The sequence below is a fragment of the Aplidium turbinatum genome, chromosome 15, assembly GCF_918807975.1.
Source record: "Aplidium turbinatum chromosome 15, kaAplTurb1.1, whole genome shotgun sequence".
In the NCBI taxonomy this organism is placed as follows: Eukaryota; Metazoa; Chordata; class Ascidiacea; order Aplousobranchia; family Polyclinidae; genus Aplidium; species Aplidium turbinatum.
This window is the reverse complement of record NC_137486.1, coordinates 19501852-19529542: the sequence shown is the minus strand read 5'-3', so window position 1 is coordinate 19529542 and position 27691 is coordinate 19501852. Positions and strand designations below refer to the sequence as shown.

General features: G+C 37.7%; 2 protein-coding genes across 4 annotated transcripts; one reads left to right on the top strand and one right to left on the bottom strand.

The window, feature by feature from the left end:
• Nucleotides 1-3751: 3751 nt before the first annotated feature.
• Nucleotides 3752-7312, top strand: LOC145784184 (stomatin-like). 2 transcript variants are annotated; one of them, XM_082595952.1, is made up of 2 exons: nt 3752-3907; nt 3983-7312. In XM_082595952.1, the coding sequence occupies exons 1-2, from the start codon at nt 3829-3831 to the stop codon at nt 4690-4692; spliced, it is 789 nt and encodes a 262-aa protein (XP_082452078.1). In that variant the 5' UTR covers nt 3752-3828; the 3' UTR covers nt 4693-7312. The 2 variants fall into 2 exon arrangements, with proteins under 2 accessions (XP_082452078.1, XP_082452077.1); XM_082595951.1 differs by having other exon boundaries at nt 3752-4740; nt 6437-7312.
• A 251-nt stretch (nt 7313-7563) lies between these two features.
• On the bottom strand, nt 7564-24667 carry LOC145784457 (uncharacterized). 2 transcript variants are annotated; one of them, XM_082596274.1, is made up of 14 exons: nt 24580-24667; nt 23852-24020; nt 23119-23299; nt 21969-22020; nt 19638-19855; nt 19272-19435; nt 18138-18229; nt 17673-17703; nt 17250-17310; nt 16816-16888; nt 15810-15863; nt 12898-12940; nt 12365-12422; nt 7564-11877 (listed from the first exon to the last, which is right to left on the bottom strand). In XM_082596274.1, exons 1-14 carry the CDS (start codon nt 24582-24584, stop codon nt 11855-11857), a joined length of 1224 nt encoding a protein of 407 aa, XP_082452400.1. In that variant the 5' UTR covers nt 24585-24667; the 3' UTR covers nt 7564-11854. The 2 variants fall into 2 exon arrangements, with proteins under 2 accessions (XP_082452400.1, XP_082452401.1); XM_082596275.1 differs by lacking the exon at nt 15810-15863.
• Nucleotides 24668-27691: the final 3024 nt, after the last annotated feature.

The following is a 27691-nucleotide window of genomic DNA, read 5'->3' as shown; positions in this document are numbered from 1 at the left end:
ATTTAATATGTTTTGGATTGCACTGTCAAAGCAATAAACAATGTTGTTTTATAGATTAAGCCGATACGAAATACATGGCCCAATCCACCTACCAGGCTACCCCACCCCAGGTATGCCAATGTAGCATAGTGTTCTGTAAGCCTATTCACTGGTCAACAGCAAATTTTAATCGAGCTCGTGGTTGATTGATTCTAGAAGCATTTTGTGCGCTGATTTCAAAAATGTCTTTATTTTTTTCCTAGCACATCATGTTTTCTAGATATTCCAATTTTAAAATTTTGAAAACATGCCACATTTACAGGCAAGTAAAGCAGCTTTTTTATTCGCAAATTAAGTGTGACGTCATAATAAAACAATCATATAAACAATAAAACAATGATACGTCATAATCAAGCAAAGGGACAAAATAACTTATCCAAACTTGGAATCTGCTCGCCGGCCGGTTCCTCGTGATGAAACCATGTCGCCACCTTTACCTCCACAGGGAGGCCTAGATTCCATTGAAAATGATGGTGATGACGTCGCTTCATTAAGCGAACTCTCATCAACAAGTTCTGAGTATCAAGAAGAAGGCAGGCCACAGTTATTTTCCCAGGAGCACCTCAATGATTTGATTAAAGACCTTGGCCTTTCAAAGCAAAAGTCAGAAATCCTTGCGTCAAGATTAGGCTAAAAGAGCGAAATCTGGTTGAGGAAGGTGTTGCAGTGAGCCATTACAGAAAACGAAACAAAGACCTCGCTGCTTTGTTTAAAGTTGATGGCCCCCTGTGCTTTTGTCATGATATTGAAGAACTTTTTCACAAATTGGGAGAAGTTCACAATCCTCATGAGTGGCGAGTTTTCGTCGATTCCTCGAAAAGAAGCCTGAAAGCTGTTCTTTTACATGACGGAAATGAAAAGCCATCCATTCCCATAGCACACTCGGTGCACCTAAAGGAATCTTATGAAAACATCGAAATTCTTCTCAATGCTATTAATTACAGGGATTATGAGTGGATTATTTGTGGAGATCTGAAAATGATTGGAATCTTAATGGGGATGCAAGGGGGATTTACAAAGTACTGTTGTTTCTTGTGTCTGTGGGTCGTGTGGGATAGTCGCACTACCAGAAAAAGGATTGGCCAACAAGAAGCTCCTACAATCCTGGAAGAGAAAGTGTGCAAAATGTCCCGCTAGTTAATCCTGACAAAATTCTTTTGCCGCCGTTACATATCAAACTCGGCTTGATGAACAATTTTGTGAAAGCAATGGGCAAATCAAATTCAAACGGTTTTCTGTACCTCTGTAAAAAATTTCCAAAACTAAGTCATGCAAAGCTTAAAGAAGGAATATTTGTTGGTCCACAGATTCGAGAAGTTTTAAAAGATACTGACTTTGAAAAATCACTCACTTCATCAGAATGTCGAGCATGGCAATCCTTTAAATGGTTATGCTCTAACTTTTTGGGAAATTTCAAGGCTGCTTCTTTCAGCAAAGGTGTTAAAAGGTTGCTCTTAACTTACAATGACATGAGCTGCCGCATGTCCCTCAAGATTCATTTTCTTCATTCCCACCTGGACTTTTTCCCTGAGAACCTTGGTGCAGTGAGTGATGAACAAGGTGAAAGGTTTCACCAAGATATCCAAAGCATGGAAGCACGCTCTCAAGGGTTCTGGAACGAAAGGATGATGGGTGATTACTGCTGGATGCTGCATCGCGATGATCCAACATGTACAGTTGTACAGTCTTTGGTATCATGCTAAACGTTTTTCTTGTGGTTTGGTAATATAATATAGGGAGCTTAAAAACCTGACACTTCAGTATTGTGCTAGCTCAAGTATTTAGTATCTCAGACAAGGTTTAAGAGGCATTTTTTGCACTCTAGTGTCTATGCATATATATGCAACTAAATAGTGTTGAATCTGTGAAAGCAATGCACAAATCTGAAACACTCTGCTCTCTGAAGCTAATCTAAATTTGAAAATTGTAGCGACAAAATTGGTATTTGAACGCAATATTGACGTTTCTGGTCAAAAAATTTCAGACCAAAAACTTTAAAACCTGATGTGCTAGAGCGAAACTAGCGCCAGATTTGAAATCAGCAGCAAATTGTGGTCTAAGAAAAGTTAGCCTACTCCCATTCTCGATTAAAAAATTTTTTCAAATTTTGTTAACCTGTGTAATGAGAAAGAAATGGATAAAGTCTAAACTAAAACCTTACTGGGATATCATGAAGACGTCTGGGATATCAATGGCCAGTGGCATAGCCAGGGGGTTTGGGGGTTACAACCCCCCCTTTGGCACGCGTGTGACGTCACGATATTGAGAATGATGTTTTCAGTCTTTTTATGCTTGGGAATGATGCTTTCAGTCTAAAAAACTTGCCTAATTTTAAACAAAACTGCATTAAAAGAGCGAGTTTTGCCAATACCAAACGTTCAAACATCTCAGCCAGGAATTAGCAACAAGAAAACATAGAGACTTAGCTTTAATTCCGAAAAATGCAGAAGAAACCATGATCTTATCCTTTTGCTATGCCACCTGACGGTAACGACTAGAACATCACACAACTAAGGCGAAAGAGCCACGCAGCTTGAGTTCTGTCTTTGTCATGAGTTACCAAGGGGGATGGAGGGGTCTTGTATACCTGGGACTGGTATATAAGTCCACCCCACCCCCCTTGGTAACTCATGACAAAGACAGGACTCAATGGCTCTTTCGCCTTAGTTGTGTGATGTTCTAGTCGTTACCCCACCTGACAGCACCATTTTACAGGAATATTCATACCCACATTTTTGTTGAAAATGCTCTCAGAATGTACCAAATTCAAAGTAATTTTTCAAAATTTTCTGCGGGAGGCCTCCCAGACCCCCTCCGCTGGGTGTCGTCTTAGGCGAAAACGCCGTCGGGCTTCGCCCGCCGGTCGTCAACCCCCCCCCCCCCCCCCTTGAGATAATCCTGCGTACGCCACTGGACACAGCTATAGGCCTACTGCCTCTCGATGATTTTCAGTCAGAGCTGCTAGATTTGCAGTCAGATGTGGACCTGTCACAACAAGCATTTAAATGTGATCATTATTTTACTTCTAGAGTCGAATCCGAGAGAAAATTATCCTAATTTGATGGTTAATGCATTTTAAAAATCCCTCTGTATTTGGTTCAACATAACTTTTCAGATCACAACCGATTGACGAACCACCATTTTAACCAGCATTTGAATACTGCATTTTCAAGATTAATCGTCGTTTTAGAACACTTAAAATGTAAAATCCAAAATCAAGTTTTACATTAAATTGCTTTCTATATGAGTTTGCTGTTTTATAGTAGCCTAGCCTACATAAGTTCTTTTATGACTTGTTTGCTTTTGTTGCGGCCTTTTACAAAACTGAAATTTTGAATTTGATTACAGTGGTGAAAAAGGTTAAGAACCACTATAGCCTGCACAAAGAACTTCATTTTGTCTTGACAAAAATAAAATTTTGAACAGCCCAGTCGTTTATGCAGGCTAAACTTTAACCTGCACCAAGTAGCCTAGCATAGATACATTTGGGTTTAATACCTGTGAGAAGATGGACCCCATGCCACGTATCAAATTAGTTCGTTTCGAAAAATTTTATTCAAAGTTCAATAATCGTCACAATGATTTGTAGCATCACAACTCAAAGTTTGCTTTCGAAATGGAGGCATCAATTATTACAAAACAATGTACTTTTGCATGAGAGTGTCATGTCACACTAATGGCTGAAAAGCTAACTTATAGTTGCAACTGCAGTTGGTCGTTTCAAATTTTCAACTTTTGAGCTGTTTAAGCAGGTTACGCAGGCTACCTAAATAAGTTCAACACTGATAAATGCCAAGAGTTAGTTCTGGAGAGGAAATAAGGCATACCACTATGCAGAATAAAGACAGAGCGACATATCAAGTGCAAGGTGATGGTTTTGGATTTTGCGGAATAATTTTAATGGGCATTTCAATTTTAATTATTATATGTACTTTTCCTGTAGCAATTTGCGGCTGCGTAAAAGTGGTTCAGGAGTACGAACGAGCAGTAATATTTCGATTAGGACGTCTGCAAGGAGGCGCAAAGGGTCCAGGATTATTCTTTATTATTCCTTGCACAGACGATTACCGGCAAGTTGATCTCAGAACTAGAACGTTTGATGTCCCTCCGCAAGAGATTTTAACGAAAGACAGTGTTACAGTTGCCATGGATGCGGTGGTTTATTATAAGGTCAAAGACGCCATTATGTCTGTGGCCAACGTTGTGAATGTAGATGGAGCTACCAGACTATTGGCTCAAACTACATTGCGTAATACTATGGGTACTAAAAGTTTGGCAGAAATTTTGACGGAACGTGAGCAGATTGCATATGACATGTTGCAAAGTCTTGATGCGGCAACTGACGTTTGGGGAATTCAAGTGGAGAGAATTGAAATTAAAGATGTGCGATTGCCAGTTCAATTACAGAGGGCCATGGCTGCTGAAGCAGAAGCATCAAGAGAAGCTAAAGCCAAAGTGATTGCGGCTGAAGGAGAAAAAAATGCTTCGATTAAGCTTAAGGAAGCTGCTGACGTGATGGCAGAAGCACCAAACGCGATGCAGCTTCGATTTCTTCAAACCTTGACTACTATTAGCGCCGAGAAGAATTCTACGATCGTTTTTCCGATACCAATTGATTTATTGGGGAAACATTTGTCTAAAAACTCTAGTTGAAGGAGGCTACAAGAGAAAGAATAAAAAGGTTGCCATGCAAATTTTCTGGTGAGTGGAAGAAAAGACAATAAAAATACTGACTTTGTATTTAGTGATTCATATGCCAACTGATACAGAACAACATGCTACTGATTTGCATGCATTTTCTGCATCGGGATGTGCTTGCAGCCTTGGATTGTGTGGGCTAGCCTAATCTAAGAAACGATCTCTCTTTAACTCGATGGGCTTTGCCTACAATTTATTGTAAATATAAAAGGAGAGACAGACAAAACAAAGTAACTTTAATAGGTTTAACCTGTTTTATTACATAGAAACATTATTAAAATAAACTCAAACGTTTTCGACACGTAGGCTACTTGCGTTCTCACCAGAAATTACTTTAAATCAGCAATAGCATATAGGCTACATAAAATGATAATTATAAGATAAACTTGACTATGCACTAAATATAGGCTAGCCTAAATCAGGGTTAGGGTACTCAACTAATGTTAATAAAGGTCCAGTGTGACAAATTGAATGCTCTTAGCGGTCTGGTGAATAAATTATTTCATACGCAACCACGAAAGTTAAAGTATCAATGATACTAATGAACCATTTCTTTTTAGGTAAAATGTAACTCCTCTAGGATTTTTGACCAAGAGTTGAGGGACCTTGGGGCCCCGCCCCAGCTACTAGGATAATCACAGAAAAAATGCTTTCTCCCAGTAGAAATATGTTTAAAGAGGCGCAGAAACGTGGCAGTGAGGTTATTCTTCCGAAAGCCCGAGGTCCACTGCCAACACTCAAAAGGTCCGGATTCGGACCGCGGTCTGCCAGTTGAGTAGCCCTGGCGTAAATGTAACAACACTCCGGACTGAAAAGCACAAAATCAATAAGTGACACAAGAATGTCGCTTCTACCTTTTTTTAGACCTCTGCTATGTTTGGCATATAGCCTATTGTTTTTTCGTTGTGATGGTCAGATATATAAACAAACTGAACTGAACGATTACGAGTGAATAACACGGCGAGAAACAGATCACATGGGGTGTAAAATACAAGCATGTGACAACAATTAGAACACACTGTTGTGGAATATATTTGTACCGTATATCGGTAGGCTACTATTCTCGCAACAGACTATTACCGTATTGCAGATTTAAAGTAATTCCTGATGAGGACATACGTAAGCTAGGCTACCTATCGAAAACGTTCGAGTTTATTTTAAATGTGTTAGGCTAAGTACCATTGTGTAACAAAACATGATAAACCCGATGAAGTTACTTTGTTTTATCTGTCTGTGGTTCAACAATGCGAAGTCTCTATCATCATCAATCATCAACAGTATCATAGCCGATGCGGCCTTTGATGAACTAGATGCTCAGTTCGTAAATTTTTCCAGTGTTCTCTTTGTCGCGCAGTGTCCCAAAGTGTTCTTGGTTGGCTGATTGATGTATTGAAATTGGATATAAATGTTGTTCTTTGTCTGCCACGAGCACGTTTCCCGAGAAGGCGGCCGCTTAGACAGAGATTTTCGAACTCTGCCAGAAGTCTCTATCAAAACTTTATTAAAAGGAGACAACTCTGGATTATTAAAATCGGCCATTCGTCACATCATTAATTCTCTCTGTAAAGCTTTATTTCAGCTGGGCTAAGGGTGTATGATGAAGATAGGCTATATGATTTTTTACAGCTGTGTAACATCTCTAGTAGACTACTATACACATAAGTTTTGTTATATTTTATGTGCTTTAACCTAATTTCAGGCTTTGTCACTGGCTGAAGAGGATAAGACATGCTGCGTGTGCTTATTTTCAATTTTGGGTACGTGTAGTCAAAAGTTGTTTTAAAGTCTCTCCCTCTGTAGGTATCATGGCTGATACAGCCCTCGATGTACAATGATGCTCCAGTTTGAGCGTGTTTTGAAGTAGCCTACCGGTATGAAAGTTTTTTTCGTTTAGTTTATGTTTTAGCTGCATGTGTTTAGATATGTAGACGTAGGATATGTTGCCCATTGGATTATGACAATGGTTCGTCATCATCTTTCTTAACTTTTTATATTAATTTGGTAATTTTTTAGTTGACGCAAACCCCTTTTTGTGGCTAATTCTGAAAAGCTTTTTAACTGAAGTCTATAGTTCAAAAACATTTTGCCTTGTTTTTTCAACTGATCTCGAAAAAGTAGCTTCATGAAGGGTGGTTAAATACTGTACTAGAACTCGTTTTCCCAGTCAAAAGAGACCGACAAGGTCTCTCTTTCCACCTGTCGATTTAGGGTGATAGGATTAATCCCTTTAGCTGGCCGTGCCCAGAAAACCAACAATCCAAGCTTCCAGAGGGACGTTTCATTACATTTGACTAGAAACACTTTTTTTTTGGAAAAATTTATTTCACTTTTGAAACGATGTAAATAAGACGTCCATCGGATCCTCATAAACCCCCTAAAACTTGATCATAAACCCTCAAGAGGTTCATGCACTCCTGTTCTTGAATCTCCACTTAATAGGCTAAAATTGAAATCCTGGGTTTTAATTTTTTCAAGTTTTATTATCTGCTTGCGTGTCCACTGTCCATACATTGTGCCGTAGTTGTTTTTGTTGGTTATGTTTAAAAATTTCATAAAAATAAAATTTTTGAAGATAAAATTACATTGTAGTTGTCGAAATCCAATTGTTTGGTCGCAATTCAGACTAAAATAATATCGGCAGGGCAGACGACTGCGAAAAACTGCAGTAAGCTACAGTTCAAATGGACTAGAGAGGCTGACATGTATGTTTTGTTGAGCTGCACAGTGCACAGGGAATCAAGCTCGAGTCAACAGTTGTTCCGCAATCGCACCAACTTTCATTGGCTGCTGTGAATTGGAGCATTCTTGGAAACAATCTCATTGCCATGTACAAAACCTTTATTTCATTGTGATTACGACACTTCATACAACAAGTTTGGTACACACAAAATCGAACCTTTTTACGTCCACAATATTTTGCTTCGTAAAAAAGGTGAATTTTGCCAGAAGAGCAAACACTGCTCACGTAAATTGAACATTTTACAACGTTAATTTGATGTTGAGTTGAACACACAAATACAATGAAAACGAAAATTCCGCACACTTCACATCAAACTCTGCAACCAACTTTACTGCAAAATACATTTCAGTATTTAGGCGACGACATGGAATGAAGTCATCTCTAAGGATGCGCACTGAATAGTATACGAAACGTTAGTAAAGCAATAAAACTTCTACATCTTAAAGTTAGGCTATACGAGAAAATCAATTGATCATCGTGAGAAAAGATAATATGATAGCTTACCAGACAGAAAATCAACCGTTTTTTTACATTGATTTAACGTATGCACAGGTGAAATCAATATAAAAAACGGTTAATTTGCTGTCGGTGTTTAAAGCGGTCAGTTCGAGTCAAAAACCCACAATATGTTCTTTTACAATGATTCTACGTATGCAGATACCAAAATCAACTCGCTTATTCAATTTACGTCTGAGATAATAATTGCTTAAGTCTGGATATGTGAGAGCAATGTGTGGGGTGAAAACGAGAAGGGAAAAAAGGACTGAAGAATTGTTGGATATGCTAGAGATGAGAGAGACCATAGACCAACTGGCAAGGGCAAATGGAGTAAGATGGTATGGACATGTGATAAGGAAGGAGGAAGGAAGTTTTCTTAGAAAGGCACTAGATCTAAAGGTGGATGGGAAGAGGAAACGCGGTCGTCCAAGAAGAACGTGGAAACAACAAGTGAAGGATGAATTTAAAAAAGTCGGACTGAAGGAGGAAGATGCAAGGGACAGGGTGAAATGGAGAAAAGGGATTAAAACAATTGCTGCGCGGAAACAATCGGCCACCCCCACTAGTGGGGAACAAACCGACGATGGATTATGATGATGATGATGGAGACGTTGAATCAATGTAAAAAAAGATTGATGTATTTTGTCTGGGCAGTGTCAACCGGCCCACGTTGCTGTTACCGCAGGCCGGGTTATCTTTGGCCACCAACACTAGTCGGGACAAAACCGAGTTTGGATGATGATCAATCTACTTAACAAATCACATTTAGGCGAAAACGAGTTTTCATAATGTTTAAAAATGCCATTTCTCAATGTGAGTTGAAACTCCACGCATACCTGCAGCCGATGTTGCAACGTTTTGGTCAGTTTACAGTTTCAAATGTTCATTGAGTTTCCGCGCAAAATCAGCTCAGAGTGGAATGATAACAGTCAGAATTATGAGATCAGGAAGTGAAAACGACGTGAAAGAAAAGCCTGGTTTAATTGACACAAGGTGTTGTTTTTAAAAAGTATAGCGCAGGCTAAATGCAAAAGTTAAAAACAGTTCAACGTTCCGACAAGAAGTCCAATCAAGTTGACATAAACGCAACAAGCTTGTGACATAGAAGCAGCCGGGGTGCCGAGAAGAGTTGCAGCATTGTGTAGATGGAATAGCGAACCTTATGTTCAAGATCAATGTTCATGGTACAAGTCAAAAAACGATATTTTGCAGCAGCATTTTTAATTCCTATGTTCAATCATTTCTACACTCAGTGGATGTGCAACGATGGTTAAAATTTTGCTTCTTCATTGCTAACGTCACGTAAATACTGCAAGGTAGGAGCGTCAGAATTATGACCAATTCATCACAAACCCGATTATTTTTCTATAAATAAATTAAGAATACAAATTTGTAAACGCCATCACCGCGCTAACAAGACCGCCCCACTGCAGTTCCTTGAGTGGTCGGGTTGGTGAGACTTCTCACATTCAAAAGAGATGTAGCTGTTTCCTCTCCGGTACGACCTTAACCCTTCCCAGTTGCAGCAAACGCCATCCAGAGGGCTCGGTGCTTTCTGTCGGGTGGCTTGTGACGCAACAATCAGAAGTGACGAAATACAACAATGCAAAACCACAAGGCAACAAACCAGCCAACAACGATATCAAGGCATTGCTTCGATCATCTCAATCTACCATCCGAACTTGGAAAAGAAAACACAAGTTACGATTGCATGTGTTCCTTTTCTGTAAAATTAACGCTTGGTAACGTAAAACAAACGCAAAATATGCAGCTGATGTCGACTTCATGCTGTTTCAAAGTCCGCAGGTTGTGCTGCAAAGGTTAGTTCATTAAAAGGAATGACAAAACGTAAAAATACAATCAACAACAATCAAAACGCGGTTGCTACAATTTCGCAATCGGTGTATGCGACGCGTGCTTTGTAGGTCGTCGACGTAAAATTCATCCCACGTAACAGACACCAGGTGTGACTAACGGGAGTCTATGTGATGAACAGGTAACTAACTAAAAACTGAAATTTGTATTTGGATGGTGTGGAATTCCGAAGAAATTCAGCCTCAGGAATTCGAACACAAACTGATATCAGTGTAAGATGTGGAAGTGGTTTGAAGAATCGCGGTGACTGAGCTATTTGAGGAGCGGTACGCCGAAAGTTCGACAAAGAGAAATAGTAGTGGTTCAAACGGAGCAACCCAACCGGAAAAGCAGTGGTTGGTGGCTAGCTATGAAGGCAATTGGTTTTGCTGGTTGGGCTAACAACACAAATTCAGTCAATTAACACAAATAAACATTATAATGGTGTATGTACATTGTACAGTGCAGGAAATCCGCAGTCCAACAACAATTGAATTAAAAGTCTATGCTGTGAAGGCAAGAACATACCACAACGCTACTCGAATTCAGCAGTTAATAGTTTTCAGAAAAGCATCGACAACATCTGAAGTTTCATAAATGAAAACTGATTAACATCGTCATACGGAGTTGTTTCGTGGGTAGTTGTACCATTTTACATTAAACAGCCATCAGCTTATGTTACATCAACGGAAGCAAAGTTAACTGAAAAGTTCAGGCGCACACTGCGAGATAATTTGGTTCTGTGGCAATTATGACATCACGATGACGTAAAACAAAGCTTGGGGAAATACAGATGGCCCAGCTCAGCAAGCAAATCTGTCCCTTTTTACAATGTAAAAAGATTGTATTTGCTGACAGGAAAGTAATTCCTGTCTGTCCAAGACAAGAAATACTTGATCTATTTTTCTCATTCAGTATCAACATGTCCCCGGCAAAACTCCATTGTGATCAATGATTTCTTAGTCATTTTCTACAAAGATATAAGGGAATGCACTCCTGAAGTCTGCACAACAGGTTAAAATTTGGTCACTCCACAGTACAATACATTGATGTAATGTTATAAGATACACGAACGTGATTGAAAACGCTGCACACAAATTACGAGATCTTGCATACCTAAAAACAACATAAAACAATCAACACACAAGAAAATAAACGCACATGTTACTGCCGCTATCAACCACGATTGGAATCTCGGTAAAAGTTCAGGGAGTGTTATCGATGCGATGTAAAAATTGAGTATTTTGTTTGAGATACAGACTGTACTACATAGAAACTTGACTAGGTATTAATTTTTCAAATGCATCAGAATACTTAAGTTATTATGATCAAACTTAATGTGGTTAATCATGTGATATACAGTATGCATTTGACTGATGCCATATACCGCAAACCAATATCAAACACTCATTTTGCTAACTAGGTAAGCGGTATCGTGAAAATGGCATGAGAAGATGTACTTATCTTGAGTGACAAAAATAAGGACTAAGCTGTGTGGAAGGGCTGACTAGGTATGGGGTGGTCTTCACGAGCTTGGCAAAAGCCAGAAATCGAGATTTTGAAGAACAACTTGCTGTGCAGGCCTAATCGTGCCAGCTAAGCAATGGATGGCCATCTCTCAGCCAATAAAAGTTGTCATCTTTGTATCGTTTCAATGCCTGATGTAAACACAACATCTTTTATATGTTAGAATACGTCAAAATGTAAAGTATACTTTATTGTTTCTGCTGTGTGATTACAAGTGAACATTGAAAGAATGTAATTAAAAAAGATAAGAAAGCAAGTTAAATAACAAAGAATAAGGCAAAGAAATCACAGCGGACACAAGTATAGATAGATAGGGCGAGAGAAAGTCCTTCACTGTGTCAATAGATTGTGACTAAGCCGGTGATTGACGAAGACTTTTTTGTCGATTCGTCTGCATGGAATGTTGAACAGAGCTTGCAGTTTAAAAGTAGAGAATGCTCGATTAGATTTGGTGAGAATTTCCAGATCTTGGGCGACACCACGGGAGCAAGGTTTGGCTTAACAATTCATTTCTCGAATGGCTGTGAAAGAAAAAATGTTTAGAGTTGCTGTGTAGTAAATACTGTATAACACAGACCAACAAGCTATTATCGGCACAAGGTAAGAGAATCGTGTTACAATGAAAATGGTTGGAACGCAGTGCAATCTTATCAAAAATAGAGTCCAAAACGTAGTTATCAAAAGAGAGTGCTCAACTAGCTCAGTGCTATCATCATCATTATTATTAATGTAAAATGGTATCAGTAGCACTGAGCCCAAAACGTAGGTGTACGAAGCTCATGTTCGGCAAACGTTCCTAATACTAGACTAGTTTTATCTTTAGTGATATTGAATTAGTTTAAGATATTTCAAGGCCTTGTTTCTAACTTGCATACAAAAAAACACGATCGACTGGATTGGCAAGGGGAAGGTCTTCGCTCAGCAGTGTGCTACCACTGGCTGAAAATGATGCTAATTATTCCAACTTTTAACTCGGGCTCAATTGGCATGGTATGACAAGCAACATACCTTCCAAAATTTCTTCCTTCATCTTTTGCATCTCGGATTTCATCTCAGATAAAATTTCCTGAAAATCAAAACAATTGTGAACACACATTTAAATTAACACATCCGAGTGTAAATGTTCGAGAAAACACCGGCACAAATCGGAATGACCCGTTTCGGTGAGTCCGATCCCTTAACGGGGGATTTTTTCAATTTTTTTTTTAAATTATCGGGTACCGTAGCCTAATTATCATTGCCGTTTTAGGGTTAAAGGTTTGGGGTTAGGGGTTAGAGGTTAGGAACTCACCGAATAGTAGCAGACCCGGCACAAATATTATTTTCATGACGTATATATTGTAAATATTGTACGCTAATCTTTGCAAGGAAGACATATTTATTACTATTAGTTAGGTAATATAGGAGAGAGACAAAAATTGCTGAAGAACGTTTTTTTATAGCATCAGACTAACTCCATAAAATGAGCACGATAAGCAACTTGGAAAAGGTGTTAAGTTGCTGACTGTAAACGAGGACAATGAAATTTGTTTTGATCATACCTGCTTCAATTGATCTAAATCTGAGGATGAACCAGTCTTCTTGCTGAAACAAACCAATGAAACAGATAAACACACAGTTAACAAAATCGTTCTTTCCGATGTTGTTTCAACGTTTGTGGGCAGGTTTTAAAATGATAATGAAAAACAATTGAAGATTAATATCAAACCATAGGCGTAAAACCAACATGGAAAAGTATTTTTATCAGAATCCGTTTTTTTTTTCGCTGAGACTTTTCGGTCATTTATCCGAAATGACTTGAAAAAATTCGGTAAATTTTACTTATTTCGGTCATTTTTAGTCATTTTTGGTCATATATAGTCAATTGACTATATATTTTTTCGGACATTTTGACCGAATTGACTATGATATATTTATTTCGGACATTTTGCTAACAAATCGGTCAATGACCGATAAATGAGCGAAAAAAAAAACCTGGATCAGAATCATTCTTGGGTAGCTTGCGATAATGAGTTACTGTGAAAGTTTGGACCAGTCTGTGGCGCCAAGAAAGAAACACCATATTTAAAGATTGCAACACCTACGGGTTCGATACGAACTTTATCATTGGTGGATCACCAATGTTTGCCTAACCAGCAAAAACCGTCATTGTTTCACTAGTCATTTTAACCTAAGTCTGAAGTCTTGAAAAAGGATGATATCTGCAAGCTGAGTAAAATCACTGCGTTAAGAGTGAGTTCAAAAGAACAAACTAAAAGCACGTATGTTGACACATACATACATGCATTCATGTACGGACGTAACAAAAGCAAACGGCATTAGTTTCGAGCAACAGATTAAAATCACAAAATAAAAATGTATATCGAAACAATCACACTGTTTCGTATACAAAACAAGTACAGGAATAGACCAACAGAATCACCAACTAGCTACATGTTGCAAAAAAGGAAAGGGTACTCTCAGCGTGAGAAAAGTTACCCACAAACCCAGACAACAAATCAATCATTCTATACATTGGTTAAACGTCTGCAGAAAACGACTGATTTCCTGTCTGGGAATGCATATGGATTTGCAGTAAATTTCCACACTAGAAACATTACATCGCTTTAACGTCGGTGTATGTTAGCTGTTCTTATTGATACAGATTGCTGTGTAAACAACACAATACAATGAAGAAGAATTCGAATACCGAAGCCCAGCACCGGCGTATCAATCACACACACAATGATTGAAACAAAAAGTATAATTTGGACAAAGCACAAATGCTGCTTAGTGTTTATCCCTCAAGCAAGCAACCCAGAGCAGTATGTATTGGTATTAAGAGATGAATTCGAAACAAGTTCTACTGTACGGCAAAGGTTGTAAAGAAACTAATCAGAAAATGTCTTGTATCGAAGTGTGTTCTCTCAAGAAAATATGAACATTTATGCTTATTGATCTCGATACGGAGTCCAAAGACTGTCCCACATCCTTACACGTAATCTATGCTGCAGAAAAAGGATGCAGACTGCCCTTGTTACAACTTAACTTGAAATAGACACAAATAGTTAACTTTAAATAAAAAATTGTTCAATTTTATTCTAGGTGAACGAGGATGCAAAGCATAAAAGATCCATTCAAAAACTACAAAATGACCAAGCAAGAACCCAGATTTAACTTCAGTAGACGTAAAGGCAGAGCTGCTATTCTTTCACTCCAGTTGACTAAGTTACCGTTTTACTGTCATTTCAACGCCAAACAACGAAACTTCAACGTCCAATAAAATGGAAAATAATGATAGCTTTTGCGAGTTCGGCTTTCTCATTTGTTCGTTTAATCAATTGATCGTAAAATCTTTTGAAAATTTCAGGAAATCGTTAATATTCACTTATCCCGAGCAAAGTACAATAAAAACCAAACAAGCACAATGGTGTTTGCGAAAGTCAAAACCACCTTAACCTTGAGTGGTACATTCCAGGTTGCAAAATCCGTCTTTTTTACATTCAGCGTCTGCAGTTTTAAGGTCTGCAGACGTAAAAATGACGGGTTTTTCTGTATGGGATCAGTTTCGCTTTAAAGTTCAAGTCTTATAGAAAAGAAGAAAGACGTAGTGTGCAAGTCAGTTTCTTCTAACTAGGCTAAAAACTGATTTAGAAGAAAAGCGGTTTCCATAAGGGTAAAGAAAAGAAGTGTAAGGAAAGTAAGTTTAACCAAGTCCTTGATTTTCCAGCAACGAATTTCGCAATAAGCCAGATAAACTCATGTTTTCTGATACAGTGAAACATACGTTATGAACGCGGTAACTCCGGTAAAGTTGATATCCGAAGAATACAAACTGGACACAACTTGTACAAAGTTTCTACAAGCCCAATGCCATGCACAACCGTAATCCCCAAAACAAGAATTTAAACGCCACCTCAAAAAAGTAAAACTAAGAAAAAAGTTAGTTGAAAAAGAAAAAACATGTACGAATGCATATCAACAACATTAACATGCTATTCTTTCAGAAAGTAAAGCACACTATACAATTATACATATTACATAGTCACACCTAGTGAAAGCAGAAATAAATTCAGAAAGCTGTAATGGGTACTTTTCATGCTGCCATCACAAAGTTTCAAAATATTTACGACATGTTTCGCTTTGTGAATGGCCCACGGGGGAGTTTATGTTTCTACTTTGATGGGGAACCATGCAATCATTAAGAACCGAATCAAACCAAGCCAGCAAATCAGCCCTCTTTTACATTTCAACGTCTTTAAACAACGTCTTTAAATCAATGTAAAAAAGGTTGATTTGGTAGACGAGAGTTGCGTTGTTTCGCAGAAAACAATGTAAGTTTGTTTGACGTAGTTCGAAAAGCACAGTCACCGTCCACAAGCGCTACCATGACGTCAGACACGCACACTTTACGAGTGATTGACAAAAAAACAAAAGGTTTTTCACTTGCAGCAGCACACTAGCGAATACTTACGTTCCGAAAGAAGGCCGACGTGCGCCATTTGCCTCGGCTGCTATGCTACTCTTCCTGTAAGCGTCACCGATAGCACCCGATCAGAAAACCAGACCTTTTTAGCATTGCAGACGTTAAATCAATGTAAAAAAGAACTGGTTTTTGACTGGGATACACATACTTCCGCTTGTGACTTTTAAAAAGGCCGTTAAGTTTCTATTTATGCAACAATTGTCCAAAAACGGAGTCACCGGATTTCTTTGTTTTCCGCAAACAATTCAGTTTGTGAAAGAACAAACAGCAATTTCTAATCTGTTGATGCTGTTGGAAATTACCTGATTTACATGAAGACAAATTGCTCAACGTACAGACACCACAATAACATTTTAAAGACATTCTTTTCGTACAGGTTGAATACAAAGTTTCTGAATGAAATGTCAACAACTTGAAAGACCCATTCAAGAGCTTACTAATCACGTTTTTTTATCGCCGCAAGTTAATTTTACAAATCAAATTCATCATTAAACCCAGAGTTGTTTAGTGACTTGACAACCAATGGGCAATTTTGACTCAATATGAACACTCATGCATGACTTATGTTACCAGGGTAGCCTACTACGTTGTGGTTTATGATGCAACAGCAGCATAAACTCACAACAACACATTCAATTGGTACAGGAAAGTGTGATCAGAAAACATTCCAAGACAGCATGATCCTTTATTTTTACATTGATTGTAAGAATAGAGGATTCTGTTGTCAGGATTATTTGTACTAAGGTGTAGAGGACAAAATAATCATAATCCCAAGTAAGGTATTGAATATAATCGAAGGCGAATTCAGTCGTCTTAAAAGTAAATTAAGATGAAGCAGATCTGTACTTCTAGCCAGAACATATTTAAATAAGCTTGACAGATTATTTAAGATCGAAGTCGGAATTTGTAACTCTATAAAAATTGATGCTGACTACGATATCTCTAATGTCGCAATTAATTTGTGTTTTTAAAACTTGCATCTGTCCAAACTTACCTAGACACGCTTGGAGAAGCATTCAGTGAATTGGAATTCGACTTTTGCCATGCGGGTCTTTTGCTGTCTCCAACTAAAGTCAAGAAATGTTTTATTAACAAGTCAATTGAACGAAACTTGTTTGAACTATATAACTAAGGTATCAACTTAAAATTCAAACCAGTGTGATTTGCCACATAAAGCTCCACTGTCAGAATCGAAGGCGTGAATGCAATTTACATATTTTAATATTCAATTTATGATATATATATATAGCATACATGAAGGAGGGTTTTTGGTCAGTTGATCATGAAAGATATGAAAGTGATTCTTTACACGGACCGCAATCGCCTTAGATTTTCGTGTCATGACGTCAGAGCGTGCTTTATGACGCCAACGTCCACAAACGCATGAATTACGAGAATGCAAAAATCACAACACACGACCAGACAAACCTGAGTTTGAAGTTGGCTTTGGAGCTGGAGCGATGTTTGCAGGAGCTGGTTTGCCGGTGTCCTGATTCAAGAAGAAGGATGATGAGATGCGACAAGTATCCACAAGATACAAAGTAGTTATGGGAACAACATTTAGTTGGTTTTCATGCACTTGAAGCCACAAGCTGTTTTCTCACCCATGAGAATCACACATTGCACATAACATTTAAGGCAGTTAAGTTCTTAGGCTTCTATCTTCTCATTGGGGTGACGTCAGAGTTTACATGTAATTTCACTTTGAGTTTCAGATAAAATTCATACACTAATTTCTCACTGAACCCATTTCAGACTAAAACTTAAAACAACTTTAGTGAAACTATTCTTGTTTTTAATCAACAGACCGGACAGACGACCAAATAAAATTCTTATGTAAGTAATACTTACCCCACTATCTTGGGCAGCTGCTCTTCTTCTTCTAAATATATAAAAACAAAATAGGAATTACCGTGATGAAATCAATCACCGAATTTGTTTCCGTGAGGTGCGGTGGATCAAAAGCTGACACAAGTATCAGAGAATTTCTTAAGCAAATTAAACTGGAAAATTAACAAAGATAAGAGTTAAACTGACTGGTAAAGCGGTGGTCGAATAAATTTGTGGCAGAATACGGTGCGATACTGATGAGCCCAGCTTCATGGGCGAAACACGTGTCTATCGCTGTCAATTCTTGCTACAAATCGGCTGCCGAGAAACAGACAAACAGCATGTTACACAATATGGTTATAAACTAACTTATATTTCTCTGTTGTAAGCTGCGTTTTCTAAGCAGTCACTTCACCGTACATAGCTCAAAACAATAACATCTAGGCAACCATGATATTAGTCATTATTTTGAAAGCAAACACTGACTGCATCTTCTTTTGGAGCTCGGCCATCATGTCCATGCCACCACCTCCTCCACCGCTGGGTGGCGGCGGCGCGCTCTCAGTACGTTCTGGAGCCTAAACGAAGAACACAAGTTGTTGTAAGCAATTAAAGCCGACTATATAATTGCTCGCTGTTTCCAGTGAGCTGTCCGTTGTGTTGCGCTGCTAACTCGCTATGCAATACCGTGTGCTATCACAATGTGTGTACAACAAAATGATTGATCAAATATAAGCGTTGATCCAGAAAAGGTAATTTCAACAGAATATAATGAATTTGAACTCAGTCCAAAAATAAATAAGCAAAACTGCTTCAATGCAAGTCACGTTAAGTCATAATTGACTGTCTTTGGTCGGTATCTCAGTGGCAATGTCAGTTTAATAAATAGCCTATTATATAGCACATAGTTTGATGTCGCAACGCAGAATCGTGAGAGTTCATTCTATTGAAGGTGTTGAACACAGAATCGAAGTCATACAACCTACTGCATATTGTGTGAACTCGATCAAAGTTACAATTCAGGAAACAGGTAATTATTGGTATTGCCAACTATATTAAGCTTGTGATGTAGCCGGTGGAAAGAAATGTGATCGAGTTTGTGGCGATCGCTATGATTTCCCTTCCACAACACTACATTGGCCACCGCTGCATACAAGCACCAGCCAAAGTCTGGATGACATACGACGGCAAAGATTAAACCAAAATTAACCAACCATACAGTCAAAATCGTAATTCAACACGATGTAAAAGTGGCTTAATTTTCACCAACACATTCAACAGCGCGCATATGACTTTGGCACATAATATGCAAGAAAATTGTAATAATGCTACGCAATAAAAAGTCGTATTTCCTATGACAAACAATCTATTTCTTTGATGTCCGTGAGTGGTGGAAGAATTGCGTTCCTCATATGCTTAAGAATACATACCGTTTGCATCTCCGACTAAAAACCACGTGACACTAGTTTAACTTTAAAACTATACAATATGACTTGTCACTTCACAACATAAGTCTCTAATCTCTATTCTAATGAAGTTCTTCTTTGTAGAATAATCACAAGGCTCGCGGATTGCGTGTTCTCGTCAAGTCGATCGCATGCATACATCACTGTCACTCACAGCTGCTTTTTTTAACTTGGCCGCTTGAAGGGCGGCGGCCAATCCACCCTGGTTTGAACTTCCACCATTTGGAGGGGCTGGAGTTCCACTTGGGGGCGGTGGAGGCGGCGGGGGAGGTGGGGGCGCTCCACCACCAGAGGGGGGAGGTGGTGGCGGTGCAGGCGCTGAATATAAAAATGTCAACATCAGGGAGAATAGTTATGATATATTGGTTGTGAACCGTCAAAGACCTACAAACAAGAAAGAGACAGACAAAATTAAATATTCGCAATCAAATGTCAATTTTATTCATAAAGATTTGATTTTAATAAACAAAGTAAAGAGCTCATCCAGCAGCGGTGTTTCAATGAGCAAACCCTTTCTCACCAGCAGCTTGAGGGACGGCGGCTGCAGCACGTTCTCTCGCAATGCGTTCGTTTTCTGCTCGTTCCCGTTCTTGGCGTTCACGTTCCTGACGCTCGCGTTCTTGACGCTCGCGTTCTTGACGTTCACGTTCTTGAAGCTCACGTTCCTGACGTTCACGTTCTTGTTTTTCTCGTTCTTGTTTTTCCCGTTCCTGCCGCTGTCGTTCCAATTCCTCCTGCCTGTGTTGACGAAAGAAGTTAAATCACAAGACTCCAGCTAATTGTAAATATAATTTGAAGTGGCTGACTAAGCCACTGATTCTCAAACTTTTTCTATTTGCGTGCTCATAGCGCATCTAAAGTTATACTCAGGAGCAACAAGACAGTTACGACTTGATGGTCATAAAAAACCCTGTTGCATCATAAAAGCTTGAACTCTTCCTTCCTCCCGAAACAAAGTAAATATTACATAAAAATGCACGAGCGTAATCTGGAAGTTTTCGCAAGTTTTATTATTTTATCTTAATTCAATTGTTAACTTCAGTGAGTTGCTCGTGTACCACCCGGAAGACATTCGCGTACCACTAGTGGTAGACGTACCATAGTTTGAGAACCACTAGACTAAGTCCTACACAAGCGGTACAGAACTTTTTCCACATTCTTTTACCTCTGACCGACCTTCCATTAGTCAACTTACCTTTACCAAATAATTCTAGGTACAATTTGTGTGGAACATTGAGATGTGGCAGTGAACGGGATCAGGCGTTCGTTTTCAAGTAATACCACCCTGGTTCTATTCGCGGCTTAAACTATTTGTTGAAAAACACCGCTCACCTCTACCTAGGGTGTAATAAATTGGGTGGGCGTAATTGCTCAAAGAAGGCGTCCCAGAAAAAAGGATCTGGCCGCCCTACATCCGTTGGTGCCGAAGGCTCAGTGTAACGAAATCTCATCTCATCCACAATGCTCGGATTAAGTATGAGAACTACTTTCACATACGGTTTATGTGATCGAACCGCTAGGCACTTTGAAAGGCACTTTATAGCCGTTACCCAGCCATTAAAGTTGAATATACGATGTAAAAACATGTTGCGGCCTTGAGTTGAGATTTGAAATATTTTGTTCCTATCGGTGTTGAAACCGTAACACGTCATTTCTTGTGCAACACAACACAAGACGCCAGCAGGCTACAACCAGTAGTAGCTCAAAAGTTGTGAGCTTCAATAAAGACAAAATTAAGGATATCGCGCTGAAAATAAAAACATAAAATAAAATATAATTTTATAATAACTATATTGACACATTATGTTGACACCAATGATACGTAGCCTATTCTATGCAATTTATGCATTGTAGTTGAAAACTGTTTTAGCAGTGAATGACTTCATCTTATTAAAGTCTGATGCTTGACGTGGAATGATATACATCCAGGCTAAAAATAATATAAAAGCTACTGTAGAACGAAAAACCAGTTTCGCAAGAAAGCGCTTTTTTTGGAAATTAGAAACTGAAAATCAGTCACTCCTGTGCGTGACAGCCACTGAATTCAGTGGATTTCCACATTTACATCAGGAAATATTATATACCACTTTTGGAATAATGCCAGGCATGCTGCTAATATGAACTGAAACGTCTGCAGACGTTAAATCAATGTAAAAAAATGACCAGGCTGCTGACTTGAAGTCAGCCAAAAATTAGGAAAGTGTTATCTAGACATAAGTGAAAGTCAAAGTCAATGAATAAAAATAAGCTAAGCTTGAATTCAAGATTCTTTAATAACTAAAGCAAGTATCATAATAAAAAGTTCATTTAAATCTTAATCCAGTTTCTAAATCAAAAGCAATAAGTCTAATCATGGTTATCAGATGGAACTTTGCAAGACTAAATAAAACAACCCAGACAGCAATTTGTTTTATTTATTATTATATATATTAATTTTTGATTTGCTGTTTGGGAAGAAAGTAAAAAATAAGATAAAAAACAGTTTTTAAGTTCAACAAAAGCAGCAATGAACCCACCCAGCAAAGCAGCCTTTTTTGCATTGATTTAACGTCTGTCATTGTTGAATTAACGCAAAAATGTCTGTTTTGCAAGCTGAGAAAATCATACACTGTTGCTATTTTTACAAATTATCGAATAGATTGAGTTTCGCTTTTAGCAGCAAGGTCGTTGTTTACTTCACAATGTAGATAGATTGTCTACATCTGTGAAGTATATATACAAATTAAGTTTTCACAGAGACACACAAAAAACTCTAACCACTTCCAATACATTGTTAATGGACCACAGGGAAGCTTTTTCCCTTCCATAAACCAAAATAATATGTTATTACTGTACATGTATAATAAAATACCTTTTCGCTTCAATTTCAGCAGGAGATGGCCCTGCAGGGGGTTGAGGCGACCCTGCAAAAACAAGATTTTGTATTAAACGATAGCAGTGTACCTTAAACCCTTAACATACCAATGTGGAATAAATGGAGACCATGCAATTTGCCACGTATTCATTCACAGAATAGCTGACAAGTTGCAAGTTACATGCGCTTTTTCCCTATTATGAAAAATAACATCTACACCATTGATCAACAAACTATCAATGGAAATATGAAGACTGAACGTTGTTAAAACAAAATACATAAACAGGTAAAATCCCTGTCCGTGTTGAAAATGAAAGTACAACTGATCAACAATATGCCACACACAAGTACACCAATGAACGGAAAAGGACCGTAAAACCTAAAGCATGTATATATTAATTAAGTTGTTTGTGTAGTAGTGTAGTGTTCAGAGTTTTTCACAATTTTAGCCTTTTTTACCACAATAATGAATGGGCTAATGAAAATCAATGAATATGAAAACAATAAATAAAACACAAATATTTGTGGGATACACAACAAGCAATTTCAGGAGCAAGTCTTTTAAATTCTGAAAGTGCAACTAATCCTTTCTAGAACATTTCAAAATGTCTTACAAAAGTTAATGGCGAAGGCAAACATGAAGTTTTGTACGTTTTGAAAAGTTGTGGCCTATGAAACATGTAGGAAGCTCATAAGTTGTAATTAAAGTTCCATCAACAACAAAAAGAGATGAGCATTGAGTGCAAAGGTCATAAAACAATCAAAATGTCAAAATAGAAATTGAACTTTGTGTAATTAGGTGATTAACCTAAGAAACATATCATTCGAGTTATAATAAAAGATTGGTGGGTTAAAGCAAAGGACATGAAGCAACCGACTTCATAAGAAGTAGAATTGCTTATATCTCTATGAAATTAAAACAAGTTAATGATAGTAATCTTGACAATAATCTTTAAACTTCAATGTTTGAAAAAAAAATAATTGAAATTTTTATTTTAAAATACAAATGTTTTAAACATTGAAGTTTAAAAAGATGATTATTTTGAAATAAAAATAACTTTTTTTTATTTCATTCTAAATTATTTTATAAAACAATATTATATATATAAATGACAATGTTAAAAACGATTTTATTTAAACAACGCACCTCCACCACCAGTACGCAGCATATCCAAAGCACTTTCCATACATGATGCAAATGTATTGGCTTCATCAGCTGTTGAGAAATTTAATCCATAGACTGTTCGAACCCCATCTCGCCATTGATGAAAGGTGGGAGTAGCACGGTTGTATTTCAGTTGGGGGATTACTGCACAGTTAATTACAACCTGCACAACAGACAGCTATTTCTCAAACTGAAAATACTTTATTAAACAACAACAAAAATGTGTTTACAACCGTACATAAATGAAGTATCAAAAAAGACACTAATAAATAGCAAACCGATTTGAACAAATATATAGCCTACTTTGTTTAAGAAGATATCACACTCATTGACACAGTATGGTTGGTAACTAAAACTTCGCCAAAAAGGCAGCATGGGGAATTATTAGCACTAAAAACACTTCTACAACAACTCATTTTTATGGCTTGTTGCTATCAATGATACAGCTCATTTTCACAAGTAGTACATCATAAAACAATTCTTGCTGCACTTGTATGGTAAAAAATTGGCAGCCTCATTGAAAACCACCTAACATAAGGAATTCCTATTCAGTTAAACCATACATTTTTGTTGTCCATTCAGGTAGAAGTCGCTATAGGTTTGATCTGTTTGCATAATTTGTAAGTTCAGCTAATTTAAAACTTTTTTTAAATTCTCTTGAGGTGACAAATTAGACGAACTCTACTGTAAAACAAACAAAAAAACAGCCATCCACCTCGCCATCCTGTTCCTTTCGTCCAATAACCCTGAAAGTGTTTTCAGTCATGTGACGATAAATACTGACACACGATAACCCAGGAGTACGACCAGCAGTTTTCCATTTTTTTTCTGCATCGTCATATACCATAACAGATGCCTTGCACAAATTGCACATCGGTTTCTCACTGAAAATACAAAATATGTAATACTTGGTGATGATGATGATCGTTTTTCGCACTAGTTGCAACGTTCAACGTTCATCTGATGAAATTGAAAGTAAAAGCAACAACAAACAGGGTGACTTATTGCTTCACTGTCGTTTCGCGCACCATGACAATGCGCATCCTCAGAGCGAATAACATGCAAAATAAAATTTTACCGAGTTATATAGCCAATTGCAGTGCGATTGAAGGCAAGAAAAAATAAAACACACAATATTTTAAAGAATGGCCAATGATGTGAGAGCGGTTACTTCCCACGTTAAATTACGTAAAAGCTTCCAACAATAAACATAAATTTGAAGCACTGCTTCTAATTTATGGTTATTGTTGGAAGTTTTAACGCATTGTCAATGCATAAAAAACGAATGTAGTTCACTATTAAAGTAGGCTACTGTACATCACATGTATATATGAATTTTGTGGAAAGAAAATATCAAACTACAAACCCATGACAGTAAAAATACAGCTGAAAACAACAAACAAACTACAGTAACATGTTTATTAAATTAGATGTCAGACTTACCTCATTTTTAGTTTTTTTAATCACCCAGTTTGAAATATTTATTCACTACAATGTTTGCTAAGTATTTTGAAAACAAAATAGTTGATCCTGAAAAATTTACAATAGAAATTTTTTAAAAACATTTTAACATGTTGCTTGTTAATATTTTGAATATTTTTGACAACTCTCCTACTTTCCATTTCCATAAAAACAGAAAGGTTAGCTAAAACATATGTTCTATACTTGTTACTTAAATTTCAAGTATGCATTGCACGAAACCAAGCAAAAATTGCAGAAAAACACAACGCCTCAACTAATGTGATTTGACAAACAAATGAGGAAAATTTTTTGAAATAAAAATAAATTACAAAGCTGGAGAAAATACAAAGAAGCATAAGATTTAAGAACAACAATTACAAGATGACAAGCTGATTTGTGCAGCACATTCACAGATATAAGAATATGGAGAAAGTAAAACTTGTCACTGAAAAAAATGCTTTAAAATATATACATCAGAAGTTTTCTTAAAACATAATTCTTCCAAATTTTCCTTCAAACAAGCATTTTATCACAAGTTTGTGCTTCAAAAGACTTTTGATACAAACAGTGTTTTGTGGATCAAAATGCTGTATAATTTATTGCATGTCAATTGCGTCGTTTTTCCTGTGATACACATGTCGTATGTAAAAATCATCTGAATTCTTTAATTGTTCTTTAATTCATTTTAGATTTAGTCTTTATAGAGCTGAAGGCTTTGATGCGGCCTTCAGGACAGTCTATGAGTAGATAATATCTCAGAGGCAAGATTGTAGACACATTTGTCTTATAGCACCGGCTAGATATTTTCTGGTAACCTCGACATGACTGAATGCTGATTGGAAGTTGAACGAGCTTCTAACTTGGATATTTTACTCAAGTATTAGAGTTCTACATTCTACTGGATCTCTACCGTACATCCTACCAGACCAATACCGGCACCTCTACTGAACTTCAAGCAGATGCAACTTATCTTATCAATTGAACACTTCAACCCCAGAAAAAATCAAGAGAAAAAGTGGAACAAAGCCAAAGTGGCTGATCGGAGTTTCCGCAAACATTTTAAAATTTTCCCAGCTTTAATTAATTACTGAATTTTTATGGGCCACCACAAAATAAGTGTGACTTTTTCTTTGTAATTCTGTCTAGAAATGTTAGTTGGAAGTGAATAGATCATTCCAGTGTGGCAGCTCGTGATCATTTGTAATGGAGGAGCTACAATCTTAATTCGATAACCCTAAAAGTGGGGTTTGGTTTATCAAAGTAACCCTAACCCGAAAGTGAGGTTCAGTTTATCAAAACAACCCTAACCCAAAAGCGAGGTCCTGTTTATCAACTATTTTTTCAAGATACTTAGCGTGGTCAACTGTTTCGCAACTCCAGCAATGGCAACTCTGTTTAGCGACTTCGGCTCTTGTATTTTTTCTTAATCTTTTCAGATGACATCGAGGGAGAAAGTGTTCAGGTGACGAAATAGGTTGCACCCACTTCAAGCTGAGAGTTATCTACAATTAAACATGTCTGTAGTGTATATATATAATTTTTACATTTTACTTGTGGAAATAAGCAGTCTTCGAAATTAGATAATAATGATGAGCATGAACAAATGCATGAATGGCGCATTAGCGTTGGCAATAAAAATGTCGAAGCCACACGAGCGCTTGTGAGGACCACAAGATTACAAAAAAAAAACTAATTTTCTTCGACTACACCAGACTAGGATGTTGATTCAATCTTACTATTGCTGGATGTTTTCTTTGGGTTGCTTTCTACTTCGCAGGCACTTAGACAGGGTCTGCTACTATTCGGTGAGTCCAATTCGGTGAGAGCCTTTTTCGGTGAGAGCCCTATTCGGTGATTTTTTAGAAAATTATTGGGTACCGTAGCCTAATTATCATTGCCGCTTTTACATCGTTTTAACGTCGCTAAACGTAGAAATAAGACCCTAACCTCTAACCCTTAACCCTATAACGGCAATGACAATTAGGCTACGGTACCCAATAATTAAAAAAAAAAATCACCGAATAGGGTTCTCACCGAAAAAGGCTCTCACCGAATCAGATTCACCGAAACGGGGCATTCCGACTTAGACACGTGCCCAGCTGGGAGATTTGAATCGATTTGTGCTGACTTGAATGTTGAATCAACCCAAAATTAACTTACTTTCCACCCGTGCGTTATTTAACATGAATTACAGTACCAGTGTGTGTATCGCATTGCTCGCTTTATCACTACTTTAGGTATTATTACATCACAACAAATCAAATAATGCGATCGCGATAGACTACTCTAGTATATTTTGGCTTCTCTTCTTACATGTTTTGGTACAATCGTTTCGTAATAAATGTTCACAGAAATTGCCGAAGCAATTTCAACTTTAGCCGTTTGGCCTCGGCAACGTTTTTGCAGTTCTAAGTAAAATATGCTAATTTCGAAGACTGAATAAGCCTGCTTTTATCTTTTGTTATCGCAACACTCTGTTGCTGCCTCACACATGCTTCGAGGCCTAAGGATCAGGACAATGGTAATGGTAGTGTGCCTCATCCTTGTCTGGATGACATGACTACCTCCGGACTTTCGACTCTAATGTCTATAGATACTCCAGGCTTCGCAACATGCTACTAATCAAGTTTTTCGAGATGGATGTGCCTTTTTGGCCATCCTGAGCAAAATTGTGGGCATATTGGTTTTTATAGCTTCTGCTACAAAAGACACTAGCCTACTTCGAGCAATGCTGTCTTTGTGCTTTCACTGTCATTCAAGTATCAGCACCATATTCAACATCTTTATTTATCTGTGTTATACTGAAATTGAAAAAAAAATGAATCTGACAAATTTAAAACTGACTTTCCGACAGCCAATGTCATCCGACAACAATATTTCCAACCCACGTTAGGGTGTGACAGCCGCCCCATGAGTTTTGAAACTTGGTTTCACAGAGCCTTTTTTTTGTTGATGAGGTTTTACCTGTATAAGATTCCTATAAAGTTTCAAAAAAATTGGTCAAGGTTTAGAGTTGGCCCATGGCCACTAAAGTTTTTGGGGGGTGCATGATGCATTTTTAGAGGTGTTTTTGCTATATCTCAGCTCGTAGACA

Coding starts and splice junctions, on each gene's coding strand:
- LOC145784457 (XM_082596274.1), bottom strand. Junction 19,856..21,968: donor GCTGAAATTGAAGCGAAAAG/GTATTTTATTAT, acceptor TCGTCAACACAG/GCAGGAGGAATTGGAACGAC. Junction 12,423..12,897: donor ATTTAGATCAATTGAAGCAG/GTATGATCAAAA, acceptor TTTGATTTTCAG/GAAATTTTATCTGAGATGAA.
- LOC145784184 (XM_082595951.1), top strand. CDS start 3,829: ATGCCAAGAGTTAGTTCTGGAGAGGAAATAAGGCATACCACTATGCAG.